We start from the raw sequence: 13,785 nt of genomic DNA, 5'->3' as shown, positions 1-13,785 counted from the left end.
CACCAGTGCAAAACTGCTCTTCAGATAAGACTAGCATATGTATTCTATTGTTTACACATACCCGTACTCCGGGTTCTCCTTGGTCACCCTTTTCACTTTGAGAATCACCAACTGGCCCCTGTAATAAAACCATGCTCAAGATACACATATATTGAGACTCATTTTTTCTAAATTAAATGTATCTTTTATGATTTTGTTATCTTTAAAAAAAATAGTATAAAGTACAGTTAGAATGCTATTAATTTATATTCTATCCTAGAATAGAACATCTGAACATCTGGATTTACTTTTGGTCACTTACTGTAAACCCCATTGGCCCTGGAAGTCCTCTTGATCCTTTATCTCCTTTCTCTCCTTTCAAGTCCTATTACACAGAAAGTAAAAATTTAATATGGTCTCTTGGATCTTTTAACACTCAAGTTTTAAAAATAGGAAATCCTTATGTTACCATCAAACTTCTTTAAGCAGAGATGGTTCTACTTAAATTACTAAGGAACAGAGTCTTCATATCAGCACTTCTGCCAAAGTCTACGATGTTGGAAAAAGAAACTGGCTCTGCAGATATGTCTGAACATAGCAAGTTCAAAATAACCTACCTGTGATTGCATGCAGAGTGACTGGAGTAAGTGTCCCCACAGATGGAAACAAATTCCAAGTGAAAACCATACACCTCAGTTGCTTCACTGGAGCTAGTTACCTCGAATACGTAAATGCAGTTGCTACCTGCACAATCCTTGCCACTGTGGGCTCAGGATTAAATTACCCTACTGTGTAGTACTATTACGTATTGGGCCACATTCTAAGGTCACTGTAAAGCCAAAGTTTATGGACTGCCTAGTTATTACCTGGTTAGACTCAGGCCCAAACTATTTATGTAAGAGGTTTTTGAACCTTAATACCGAGTGTCTCTGAAAAACTACCATTCCCCCATGATAAACTTCCAGAACTGTGACTGGGAAGTGCTCCATGTGGTTTTAATTTGATTTAAACAGAGAAGAGCTGCTCTGTCTAAAAGCTGAACCTTGCTTCTGCAAATCATTCTCTGCCCTCCTCAATACAGTCTTGATGCAAATTAACTTTTTATTTTAGCACATAATGGAGAGGGAGTTTTGACAACTCTGTGGATTAGATGCAAATTAAATAAGAAAAACAGAGTCAATAAGAGGTTATAGACTTGTTCTGTTAATATGTGAAGACTTAAAACTGTATAAACTACTGCTGTTTAAGTTCTGTATAAGGACAAAATGCAAGAATTTTAATTTACAAAGCAAGAATTAAAATGCAAGCTGAATCAGAGTATTTCCTTTCTCCAGTACTCACTGTTTTTCCAACACTTCCCATAATTATTCCTGTTCCAGTAAAACAAATGAGAAAAACTATGAAGTGTACATGAACTTGTAAGCTTTTGTGAAATTCTGGTAGCTCAATGTCCTGATACTTTCAGTGGTAAGGCCCAGAGGTCAACGCAGCTGCAGCTTTGACAGCCATTCAGAAAATGTGTGTTGATTTGGTGAAGCTAAAAGTGGTTTTACTTTTTGTGTACTCAGAGATCCACAGCAAGTGTGTTACTAATAAGCATTTAGCATTCCCCTGGCATCCTGCAGATGTGCATTGTGAATACAGAGGCTTCAGCTGAGCTGGCTGTACAGACACATTCTAATAAGAGCATGGTATCTAACTAAACCAGCCTGAGAAATGTTAAGATGGGTGAAAGAAAATGCTATTGGAACAATGAGGATGAAAACATCCTCTCAAAGTAAAACCTAGTAAGATGGCTTATCTGAACGTAATGTTTAACAATTTTACTACCGTCATGTTGTCTGGTCCACTTAATGTCACAATAACAGTTCCTGGGGGTCCAGGGGGTCCAGTTAAACCAATGTCACCCTTGAAAGAAAAATAGAGCAATTATAAGCAGTGTGTTTTTATTGTTTCAAATTACTATCACTATACTTTTGAAATCGTGATAATTTTTCTGTCATTATACTCAGCTGTTAACACAGGTAACATTTCTATTTGCTTGCTATTTATCTTCCAATAAAAAAAGGCATATGGGAGATTTAAGACTGCTATGAAAACATTGTCCTAGCTGAGAAATATAAAAATGCATATGTTGATTTCTGTTAAAGTATCTAGAATTAGCTTAAATTTTTAATACTCTCTGCTTAAAAGTTATACAACCATTTTAACTCTAAATAAAATAAAATTATCTCCTTTTTTAAAATTTTTCTCTCAAACTGATTAAGTCAAACAATAAAATACATTAACTGTCTTAGGCAACATACTCAAAACTGAAGTCTAAGTACTACAGGGAGATGACTGTAACAGCGCTGACTGATACAATTACCTTTCATGTGTTCTTAGCTGAAAACACTAATATTGAAGTACACTTTTTCATTAAGGATCTTTTAGAACAGAGCTCAACAAAACCACATCCATCATTCCCAGTGATTTTAAGCCAGTGGCATGTCTTTTCATGCAACTGTAGATTAACATTAAAGAATGCATCACTCTCTCGTTAGAAAGCCAGATGCTCCATGTTCACCTGAGCTAATCCTAATGAATAGCCAATTCTATTCACAGAAATTTTCCCAGGAAACTTCTAGCACATGCCCAGTAGTAATTACAAAGTTAAAACCAATCCCACTGTCAAATAGTGCTGTTTCTGTTCACAGCTGAATCTGTGCAGATCAGTTAGTGTATGAGATGCCTCAAGGTCTTGAAAGGGTCTTGTAAGGACATTCAGACAGATTACACTAGTTCTCCAGCTGCAGCTGAGGTCCAGAGAGTCAATACATGTATTCGTAGTCATTTCTAGCTTAATGTCAATTACAGGGGATACAAGTAAGAATATGGATGACAAGTCATCCACTTTTTATTCAAAAGCTGCTAAGTTTTCTAGCAGCATAAAGGCTGACACTGAAAAGATGTCGGACATAAGAAGCTGTGAGTCTACAGATGCTATATATTTACCAATGTTTACATGCTCAGATAAGCATTTAGGAACACTGTGCACATAATATATAAATTAATTTAATGCTACTTGATAGTAAATACTAACTACTGGCTCTTCTTGGGTTTCTACCCTTCTATCAGGAAGTTTATATCATTGGCTCTTACGTGAAAACAGTTTGTCCTTAGATATGAATTGCCATGTTTCCATTTTCCAATAAAAGACTTCCACATATATACTGAAAATTTTTATCTCACAGTACTTACTTCCCCAAACACTTCACCATAGTATATCAGAAAAAGCAGAAAACAGAAACAAAACTTAAAAAATATTTTGGGCATTTTATAAAATTACCTTTCTTCCTTTGGTTCCTATTACTTTCAGTCCCATAAGACCCTGTAAAAAAAATCCCCAAATGTTACAATTTTTTAGATTTTAAAAACACCTATAAAGAGTTAATTGATGTCACACATAATAGGAAGTTTTCATTTTTATTACCAATCTCAGACTACCTTAGGTCCAGGAGGTCCTGCTTTCCCTGGCATACCCTATAAAAAAGGAAAAAAAAAAAAACCAATCTTCAGCACCAATGTAGGTGTTTTGAAGTATCCAATTTTCATGTGAGTTACATCACTAGTTTTATTCTTTCATCTTTATAGCCACAATTTGTTGTGACAGAATGTCTATACAGTCTATTCGCAAATATATACATCTCTCTTACAGTTACACACATTAGTACTTAAAGTGATCTTATGGGCAATTATTTATAAATTAAAGTTTATGCCTACATGGACAAGAATTTTTCTGAAAACATGGAAATTATCATTCATACACTGAATCAAAAGAAACTGGGGAAAAAACCCCTAACAAAGCCCCAGATGTGTGCAGAGGGATATAGATTTTGCATACACATCTCTAGATCTCAAACAAGTCTGTGAGAGTCAGGTACTTTTATCTGTGTAATTCCATAGGTTTCTGGGAAGATCAAAGATTAAAGTAACAAGTAAGACAAATTCATACTCACTGGAGCTCCTGGAGGGCCCTGTGGTCCAATTTCCCCGGGATATCCTTGAGCACCCTGGGCACCCTGCATGTTAAAAAAAGAAATAGAGTAAATCTGGCAAGATGATGAGCAAACCACACTGCTAAACTCAGTGAACTGAGTAACAAACAGAGGAACAGCTCTGTCTCTGGATTTCCTTTCCATGTCTTAGGATAACGTAGAAATATAATTCCTCTTCACTGCTCCATTGGTTTGCATATGTTTTGAAGCATGAGAAAACATCTGCTCTAAACTAAACTACTCAAGTGAGCACGTATGTCCTATTTAATTTTGGATATTCTCATGATCCACGTAGTCTTATTGCTAGCCCTAATAAGCCTTTAATCTTTCAAATATTCTATGCAATAAATTCTATACCTCAAAGCTTCATTTTCAAAGAAATTGTTTTTTATTTTCCTTCTAGTATCCTCCAATTATTTTACAACAGTCAAAAGAAATGTCTGCTCTGCCTTCCCCTATTGATCTCAGTTTTTTAAATATCGATCATACTGTCCTTTCTAGTACTCTGTAAGTCGAGCTGCTCTAAATCTGCTCAATCTTACTTCATGGGGAATTTTACAGTTGAACTAGATGGTTGTTGTAGGTCCCTTTCAACTGAATTATTCTATTCTATGTGTAGGAGTAAACCCCTAAATTTATGACCAGTTTTTCTCCATTTCTGAAGTATTGTTGTTTGTTTGAAACCTAACTTTTGTATCTCTCTTCACTTACACATAACAGACACTATTGGTTCTGATGGCAGAATTAATTATTACTGTCTTGATGTACTCTGGTTTGTAAAGTCAGCAGAAAGACTTTCAATACATGGTATTAATTGGATTATATAAAGTTAAAATTTTTCTTTAAGACACAGAATTATTTTCTGGTTTATAAATTAGTGACATAATTGTAAAAAAAATACTGTATCTGTATAAAATATGCAATACATTTAAATTACAGGTAATATCCAAAACCTAATATACACACACTGTATATAATGTGTTTTATATATTTTTATATATACACACACATATATTTTTACATGTATGTACCTGTCTCTCACGGTCTGAATGAAACCTGAATTACCTGAAATCCAGGCATTCCTGGCAATCCAGGATCACCTTTTGCATCATACACTTGGTCATATCCATCTGCAGGGCACCCCTGGACAATTAGACAATAAGGAAGATTCAAAGTTATGCTGTAGAACTCTGTAATGGAATAGATCTTCTAATACAGTTTGTAGGGAAAAAAGCCACACCAGAACTGCATAATTAAGAGAACTGTCCATTATGGATAGTTCCATGTTTACAGTTAAGCAGAATATACCTTATTCAGGCATTCCAGTTCTCAGTTAGAAGGAGTCTTCATTTCCAGGCACACCTACACTAGTCACCCACAGCCCTGACCTTCAATTTAGTTTTAGTACTTTTTATCCCTATAAAATGCTCTCTAGTGCATCTGCAGCTTTCCATATGAATTCATAAGCTGTTTGGGGGAGTGGCTTTGTTCTTTGTGTGCTTGAAAGAGTTAAATTCATTACATGCAATAGCAGTAATTAAATGAGGAAAAAAAATTAAATACTGTTTCATAAACCAGGGTGAATTCAACTAGTATGGATAAAGCACCAAAGTTTGTGCTTGCTTCTTCTGGACGGTAAACCTTCTGTTTCCCATGAATGGAGATGTTAAGAACTCTTTTCCATCAGTGAACATACACACAAATTGCTGATCACCAATAAATATTTCATGTTATATGGTGCAAATAACTGACCTTCTCTCCTTTGATGCCAGCAATACCCTAGGGAGAAGAACAATTATATTAGTAAAACAGAGAAGTAAAAGACAGTGGTGAAAGGACACATGAATATTCTCTAAGCTCACTGATCCTGAAGTGATTTATTTTCATGGACACGGTATATAGCCAGGTACCTGTTTACTGTACCAGACTTCAATTTAAGAAGAAAGGGCATATTGTCAAAAAATAGTCTTGTCTCACAGATACAACTCTACAAGTGAAGGCAGAGCAGTTTTGAAGCCTGACCTTAATAAATAAAGAAATAAAAATCAGGAAAGCTGAAAAAGTAAACATCATGTTTAGAAGTTATTAAATTTGAAGTCACTGGAACTTGACAGACAGCATTCCTTTTCTATTTGTTTAGAAGTTTAAAAAACTTATTTTAAAGACACATTTCTACAGAGAAAAAACAAATCTAGGGTTAAAGCAATGTACCCAGAAAGAGAGGTTCTAGGTTTAATTCCTGGGTCTTAATCGACTTAATTGGGCCACATCCTCAAAGACATTTAAGCATGAACTGAAACTGCAATCTATAAAATGTATATTGGACACCCTTAGAGATCTGAGAGGTAAATTTTCACGAGCATCCCTTGAGACACTAAAGAGCGAATTTGCATGCACTTATTAACTAAGAAGTTGAGGCCCAACATGCAGTCAATAAAGCATTACTTTTAACTTCGGTTTCTTTACCACGCAGTTTTCATATTAGTAAAATGGGGATACCTATACATTTCAACTGTTATAAATACCAACTAATGTGAGACTTTACGCTCCCTCAGTGAATGTCTTTATGTAGTAGAAATGCACACAATCAGTTTCACAGACACCTACTGGAACACCTGGAGGACCTCTTCTACCTGGAGGACCTGGAAAACCTTGATCGCCCTGAAAGTAGCAAGAGTGACTGTTAATGCATATTAGTGTTTATTATTTGGTCCGATCTTACTAAATGTGATTACAAAAGAAGTTTCTTATGTTACCATACTAAAATTGTGAGTTGTGTTACCACCATATTTGCTAGAAGTGGCACAGCTTCACTGTATGGGTCTTGACTTCTATCCCAGACACTAGGTTTTATTAGCTATGTCAGATCAGTTTACTGTTTCACTAGAAATGTACGATTTTCTGTTGTAGGCATTCTTCTGACTCCCTCTTTCAGAATGTTGGAAGAATTTGTCATAGAGCAAAGAAAAACCAGTAAATCTGTAACTTAACATTAAGCCTTTTCTTTTAATTGCTTTCAGGACTTATGAATTGTCAACTGCAAGCTAGATACTGATCAAATAAAATTAATGAACTATTTATCTCTTCTCTAACCTTCTCTAACCCTTTCAACAGAAGGACAGGTGGGACAAAACTGCTTAGGTCTTCTGGATTTAATGAAAAAGTTTTTATCTGTCAAAATATCAAACATTATTCTTAACTTTTTAGCAAAGGCCATTAACATGCATTATTTAATTATCTATCTTACACATTATCTATCTTATGCATTTTTTCTTCCTCTGGCCTCATGATTCAAATTTTTATTAGTGATAAAGTAGCAAACCATAACAAATCAAGGCTTTTGTATATTGGGTGAAAAATTCAGAATGCTTTTTGGCCATTCCCAAGCACAGCCAACCACAATCTCCATAACATTTAGCTTGGTTTGTACCTTTGTGCCGTTGCATCCTGGAACACCTGAACGCCCAAGAGGTCCAACAGTACCTGGTTCACCCTAGAAAGAAGTGCAAAATTGACACAAGTTCTGGTTTTGCGCATTCATATTACCCTACAGCGACACTGAAGGAGTTTATTATGGAGCAGTGTTTCACAAGACCTGAGAGATTACAATGTGTTATTAAATCATTACAAGGAGTAAGAATTGATGATATTAAGATTTTTATCTCTAGGCTAATTGACAGAGACAATGCTGATGTTGAGACTAGAGCGAGCACACTGGATTGAGGATAACACTGTACTGAAGACTGTAGTAAGAGAGAAATAGTTAAATCAGTTTTGCTTTTACTTACTGGAAGGCCTGGGGGACCTGAAAATCCAGGTATTCCTGGGACTCCCTAATGATATAAAAACAGAGGAATAATATTACAAATATTAAGCAAAAGCTCATGATACAGTTCTTCTTTTGACTGCATTCACAAGAAGAATGAATGCAAGTATGATTCTATCAAAAGACTGTTATTTCCTTAACCCTCTGATGGTGAACCAAGTAGAATGGTAGTTTATGCACTGTTGACATAGATTGGTTTTGCCCACAGAAAAAAATCCAAAACAACTCTTCAGGGAATTCTAGTCACACTATTTCACAGCACACCCCACTACTAAACAGATACAGTGTGAACCTTGTCCATAAGGTGCAGCAAAAAAGGCAAGAGTTCTAAAAAATAGATAATGCATGTGCATACTCTGTCATAAATGTTAAAAATACTTTAAAATTATATATAATGTTTTGGTTTTATTTTTCACAAACTATTGAACCAAGCTGGCATTTAGCATGATATTTAATACAAACAAGTTTGTTTAAAATATACTTACTCGTATTCCTTTGGGTCCAACTAAGCCTGTAAGCCCTGGAGAACCCTAGATCACAAATGTAAAATAATGTATTTTAATACAATTCAGAAAAAGCACGTATACGTCAACTGGTCATGCAATATTTTTAATACCAATACCAACATGTGCACACAAAACTATATAAAGAAGTTATTTGCCTATTACAGACACTAAAGCAAACAAGCATTTAATACAATTTGCATAAATCATGATGTCTTGCCCTCTCAGTGTTTACAGGGGATATATCATAGAATCATAGAATGGTTTCGGTTGGAAGGGACTTTAAAGATCATACAGTTCCAACCCCCCTGCCATGCGCAGGAACACCTTCCACTTGATTGGGTTGCTCAAAGCTCTGTCCAACCTGGCCTTGAACACTGCCAGGGATGGGCAACCTGTTCCAGAGCCTCACCACCCTCGTAGTAAAGAAATATATCTGATATCTCTCATCATAGGCAAAAACCCCCAAAACAGTAAGCGTATGCTGAGAAAGCAGTTACTATGTATCTGTCCAAACTGGGAGACCTGGAAGTGCTTCCCTGTGAGGAAATAGATGGAAGGCTCCCACATATGGGTGATATCCATGTAATGATCAGGTATATGCATGTACCAGCTACTGTCACCTGCACTATTTCAGATGGAAAGGAAAGCCAAGAGCAGGCTGAAAGGAGGCTAAGCAGGATACGAGAGCAAGGCTGAAAGAAGGCAATAAAGCATGCCACAGCACAGTCTAGACAGAACCTGCTATAACTGTTTCAAGCTTTACTGATAATAAGAAATTTTTCCCAGAAAGGAAATGGGGAATGTAAAGAACTGCACAGACTCTGACACAGGTTTTGGTTTAGTTTTGGTTTCTAAAACAAAATTCTCTAGCCAGTCACAGCTCATTTTCACAGCCAAGCACAGTAGTTTCTCCGTATCTCTCTCACACTTACCTTTGGTCCCTGTGGCCCTGGAGGCCCTTCTGGACCAGGAAAGCCTCTATGACCAGGTGGACCTGGAACACCAGGATAGCCTTTTTCACCCTGTAAATATTAAGAGAATGAAGTTCTTAAAATATCCATGAATTCTTCTTTCGATACCTTATTTCTAAGGCATTCATTACTTTCAGTAACTTAACTTTGACATACCTGTCTGCTATTGTGGCAGATATATCAGCCTTGCCCATACTGACCTGTTTTTGTGGTCCTGCCTATGTGGTATAAGTACGGTTGAAGATATCAGAAGACAACAGTACTCCAGAGTTTGCAGAAGTTAATTGCCAACATGAAAAGTTTAAGAAAGCAGCTGATACATACTTCTTGTTAGTGTTTATGTATTGTGTTTAGTCACTACAAGCAACACAAATCCAAATCCATCACAGCAGTCTAATTTGTAGTTGGCAAACTTTATGGCTGCTGCTGTACAGGAAGGTCAATTCCAAATCATCATGTAACGGAAACACAGAAGATTAAAGCTACACAATAGAATACAGGAGGCTAAGTTACAGTGGAAGGGGCATTTTGAGTTTTTTAGTTAAACATAATGAAGATGCAAGTCTTATCTTGGTTAAAATAAAGTTTAAAAGCTTCATGTCTGGAAATACAAAGAAAAGGTGTTTCAGCTCTTTAGATAGCAGCAATTTAGCATTCTCAATTTTACATCAGTGAAGAACTGCCTATTCATGACCTTTTACATCGCAACATGACAGAGAAGAGAGAGAGGATGTGGTTATAGATTCTCTCAGAGCCAATTTTCCTATTGCTTTATCAGGGAAGAATTATACAAAAAAAGCATCTGAAATTTTGCTGTGCAGAAGTTCTGATATCTTATTATTCAATGTACAAGGTAGGATCCTAAAGAAGTCAAAGGGAAGCCAAATACCTTGGCTTGTCCTATCACCAATTCGTGCCTTTCAAAACCCCACAAACTGTCCACACTTTAAATCGCTTCTGAATCATTAAAAATAAAAGAATATTTTACACAAATCAAAATAAGAATTGCATCGTGAAGTGTCTGTGAGACCTGTATCCTAAACTGGCATAATTTTTTATAACAAGTCGTTTATTTCATTCACCAGTGTCCCAAGAAAGGCAAAAAAGGATAATGCTATACCAAGCCGTGCCACTGGAGGGGGTGTGGTAGTAACTCACAGGAAAACGAAAGAAGTCCTCGATCTTCCTCCACTGAGCTTGCTACCCCCTCACTGAACCAAGCCATGGGCTGCTCTCCCGATACGGAGCAGCACTGCGCTCTCCCGACAGTATCACTCCCCTTCACACAGTACAGGCAATTTTATCCACAGTTTCTTCTTGACAGTTCAACAAGATCAGAGGATTTTCGGGTTGGAGAGTTTCTTAACATCAAACAGTTATCAAAGCATACTGATTAATGTAGTTGTCCTGACTTTCCAATGCCGCCTGAAAAACTTCCATCAGTGTAAACAATGATTAACTCTTACCTACTGATTTCTCAGTTGTTTTAACATGGAACTGATGAAGACAGTTGTGGGTGTTCATTCTTACCAGTATTTCTCTTTTAGTGGGCAGCTTATTTTTTCTAGTTTTTCATCTGGTCTCAATTTTACTGGTTAGGACAAAGCCATGTTAGACCAACTAAGAACTTGAAAAATAAGCATGGAGATTTTACTAAAGACATGAGTACTATCCTTTCCCACCTAAGAAAATGTGTTTTAATAAAGAACATATTTACTTTGAGTGAACTTCCCTCCAACACTGAAATTAAAAGCAAAACTGGCAGTGTTTTCTGTGGTGCACTATGGCATTTTTTCTTGGTAATAAAAAGTACAGAAGGAAAGTTATGACCAATTCTTTACCAGGCAGATGTGTTGAACAGTGGGACTAATCACAGTCCTAAGTCTATATAGATGTCTGGAATCTACTGATAAGGTTTAGCATGGCAATCGTTGTCTCTGCAGTTAGCCTGAATTACAACCATGACTTCTTCAATAATGCCCCTTTCATTTGTGAACCAGTTGTTTTTCCAACTACAAGCAGGAGTTTGAAAGAATTTTTGGCATTTGTGTAATTCAGGTTAGCCTAAAAGCCACTCCGAGCCTCTGCCAAGCTACTATTGGCAACAGGCAGAGCTACGGCTCTATTACTTTTGATGGATTTGATGCTGTTCCCTCACTGCTGGCAAGGTGTTCTATCCGTTTGATGCCTCCGCATGTAGCTTTCCTTCAGGAGCTGGAAAAGGGTATGCAAGGGGTGGGGAGAGATGGCAAGGCCCGAAGATGGAAAGAGGGAAGCACTGAACATGACACTCTTGATAGCATTATAAAATTTGTAACAGCAGAGTTGCTTGCCAGGGTAATGGTATCTGTGGGCATTTATTTGTGAAGGGGACGTAGTGCTTCAGACAGCTGTTCTTGTGTTGGTGTTCAAATGTCATGCAATGCTGTAAACAAAGTAATGCATTTTAAAAAATGAATCTAAAAGTCTTCTTAGTTAAACAGTGTCCCCAGACTTCTTTTAACAGGATTTTGTAAGGTAATGTATTCCTTTTACAATTTTCTCTATACTCTCCTGACAGAGTGCCATCACACATTAACTTACTATGTCAAAACAACTACGTATTAACCATTTCCAGATATAAGCTAATCTTAAAAAAGGAAGAATATATTTGTTCTTACCTTATTACCTTTCATGCTATCACAAAAGCAGGGACTTTTACCTTTGCATACACAGCTCTGAAAAACAAAAAAGGCAAACTTTATTATAGAATTGTTTTTCTCATTATGTTGTCTGGTGAGGGGCAAATGAGATCTCAGTGGTTTTAATAAGGTAATTATTTTACGGATAATACAACTTGAGAAAAAAGTGTTCTCAACAGTGGAAAAGAGCTCATTATTCCTCTGTACTGTCTTCTGAGACAGGTAAGGACACTAATTTAATTTTGTAGTTGGGGTGAAGGCCAAGAAGCCATGATTAACACCACCAAGGTTATAGTACCAGTACGAAGCGAAGAATTCAAGAGTTTGGGCTCACAGCACTAAACATCGATGATTCTTTAAAAAAAATTAGTATAGTAACAAACACATATACTGACATTGTTTTATATTACAATTATATTCTTTATATTTTAATCTATTAACCAATAATTTTCTGACTTTTTGTAGCCATGTTCACCTCCTGACCCTGGCTGATGGTACCTAATACAATTACAAAGGACCCTCAATATTGTTGGTTCTTAGTTCTGGAGGTTTCCTGAGCCACGCTGTGTGACAATGGGTACCCTCACACAGAATGTCCCCATTCCTGCAGTAAGGCCTGGGATGTAACTGCCATCAGCATGTCTGTGTCTTCAGGTGAGGCTGGAGTTCAAAGCCTTCCCTGGAGGGCTGAGTGTTGCACTGTAGCATCCAAACCTCTCTTTGAGTCTCTATTGATGGGAATATGGCATGGCTATCTAGGAGCAACTACAATTTGGAAAATTCAAAGATTAATCAATTATGAAGAGATATTCAGATTTTTACTGTTCGTACCTAAGTGAAAAAACAAACAATCCAAACAAGGATATTCAGTATGTAACTGCATCGACAAGATGACTAAATTAGCTGTCTCATGCACTAGGTAGTGGTGGTAGCAGGTTGCTCAGCAGAGTTGCAAAGCATATATGAGATTCTGGGTGAACATACGAACACTTAACCCTTCTGTTCCAGCTACGGCTATCATGCAGTCAGCACCTGTGCTAGCCCAGTCTGGCTGGAACAACTCTGCAAAGGACTTTTCTATCCTATTTCAGTGGCATATTCTATTTCAGTGGAATGGAGGAGAAGAAAAATAATCCTTTGTTAACATAAATATTATACATACTAAAATATCATTGGTTATTGAAGCCATGTATTTCATAGAAATGTGGAGTAAACTGAATTTATTGTCCTTTTTGTACACTTAAGTTCTTTGGTTTTTAAGTTCTTGCCGAATGACTTTTTCAATTGTACTGCTGTAGAAAGAGGGTTATTTTTCAGTTTATCCTCCATCTTAGTATGTATGTTTGACACAATGACTACATACTATGTTATAGTTAAAGACAATAAGAAAGGGACAACTAATATGTATTGGTTATGAAGGTATTTTTCTAAATTGCATAAAATTCAGAAAAGAAGAACTGTATTTTTTCCTACAAGAGTAAAGCCTTTAAGATGGTATGATACGAAATTTATATTTAGATCTCGAAGACAGAATTAATTAACCCCTATAGCTGGTCATAATACAACAGCAGCACTGTTCCAAATTTATAACTTTCCCAGTGGTGGTCTCAAAAAACAGAAAACAAAAGACAAAGAAAAAAAAAAGTTCTCCATTACATTTTAAAATTATTAAGTCAGATTGACATTAAATTTAAATTTTCCTGTAGCAATGTGTTCAAGTAAACATTTTACAGAATTTAAAAGCATCTTTTCTTCCCACAAGCTAGGATCAATTTCTTCTATCAT

At 36.4% G+C, this 13,785-nt stretch overlaps 1 protein-coding gene across 1 annotated transcript in view; it reads right to left on the bottom strand.

Annotated features, from left to right (window-relative positions):
- Nucleotides 1-13,785, bottom strand: part of COL4A3 (collagen type IV alpha 3 chain) — a 60,387-nt gene that overhangs the window by 38,089 nt on the left and 8,513 nt on the right. The window contains exons 3-16 of the mRNA XM_030495146.2: nucleotides 11,980-12,036; nucleotides 9,281-9,370; nucleotides 8,328-8,372; nucleotides 7,805-7,849; nucleotides 7,447-7,509; nucleotides 6,624-6,677; nucleotides 5,769-5,795; nucleotides 5,082-5,159; nucleotides 3,978-4,040; nucleotides 3,466-3,501; nucleotides 3,308-3,349; nucleotides 1,810-1,887; nucleotides 302-364; nucleotides 62-118 (exon numbers count right to left, since the gene is read on the bottom strand). Coding sequence (XP_030351006.1) covers nucleotides 62-118; nucleotides 302-364; nucleotides 1,810-1,887; nucleotides 3,308-3,349; nucleotides 3,466-3,501; nucleotides 3,978-4,040; nucleotides 5,082-5,159; nucleotides 5,769-5,795; nucleotides 6,624-6,677; nucleotides 7,447-7,509; nucleotides 7,805-7,849; nucleotides 8,328-8,372; nucleotides 9,281-9,370; nucleotides 11,980-12,036 — 798 coding nt within the window. The remainder of the gene's footprint in view (nucleotides 1-61; nucleotides 119-301; nucleotides 365-1,809; nucleotides 1,888-3,307; nucleotides 3,350-3,465; nucleotides 3,502-3,977; nucleotides 4,041-5,081; nucleotides 5,160-5,768; nucleotides 5,796-6,623; nucleotides 6,678-7,446; nucleotides 7,510-7,804; nucleotides 7,850-8,327; nucleotides 8,373-9,280; nucleotides 9,371-11,979; nucleotides 12,037-13,785) is intronic.

The sequence above is a fragment of the Strigops habroptila genome, chromosome 8 (genome assembly GCF_004027225.2).
Source record: "Strigops habroptila isolate Jane chromosome 8, bStrHab1.2.pri, whole genome shotgun sequence".
Lineage (NCBI taxonomy): Eukaryota > Metazoa > Chordata > Aves > Psittaciformes > Psittacidae > Strigops > Strigops habroptila.
Note: the sequence above shows the minus strand (reverse complement) of the source record. Positions and strands in the feature narration are given on the sequence as shown.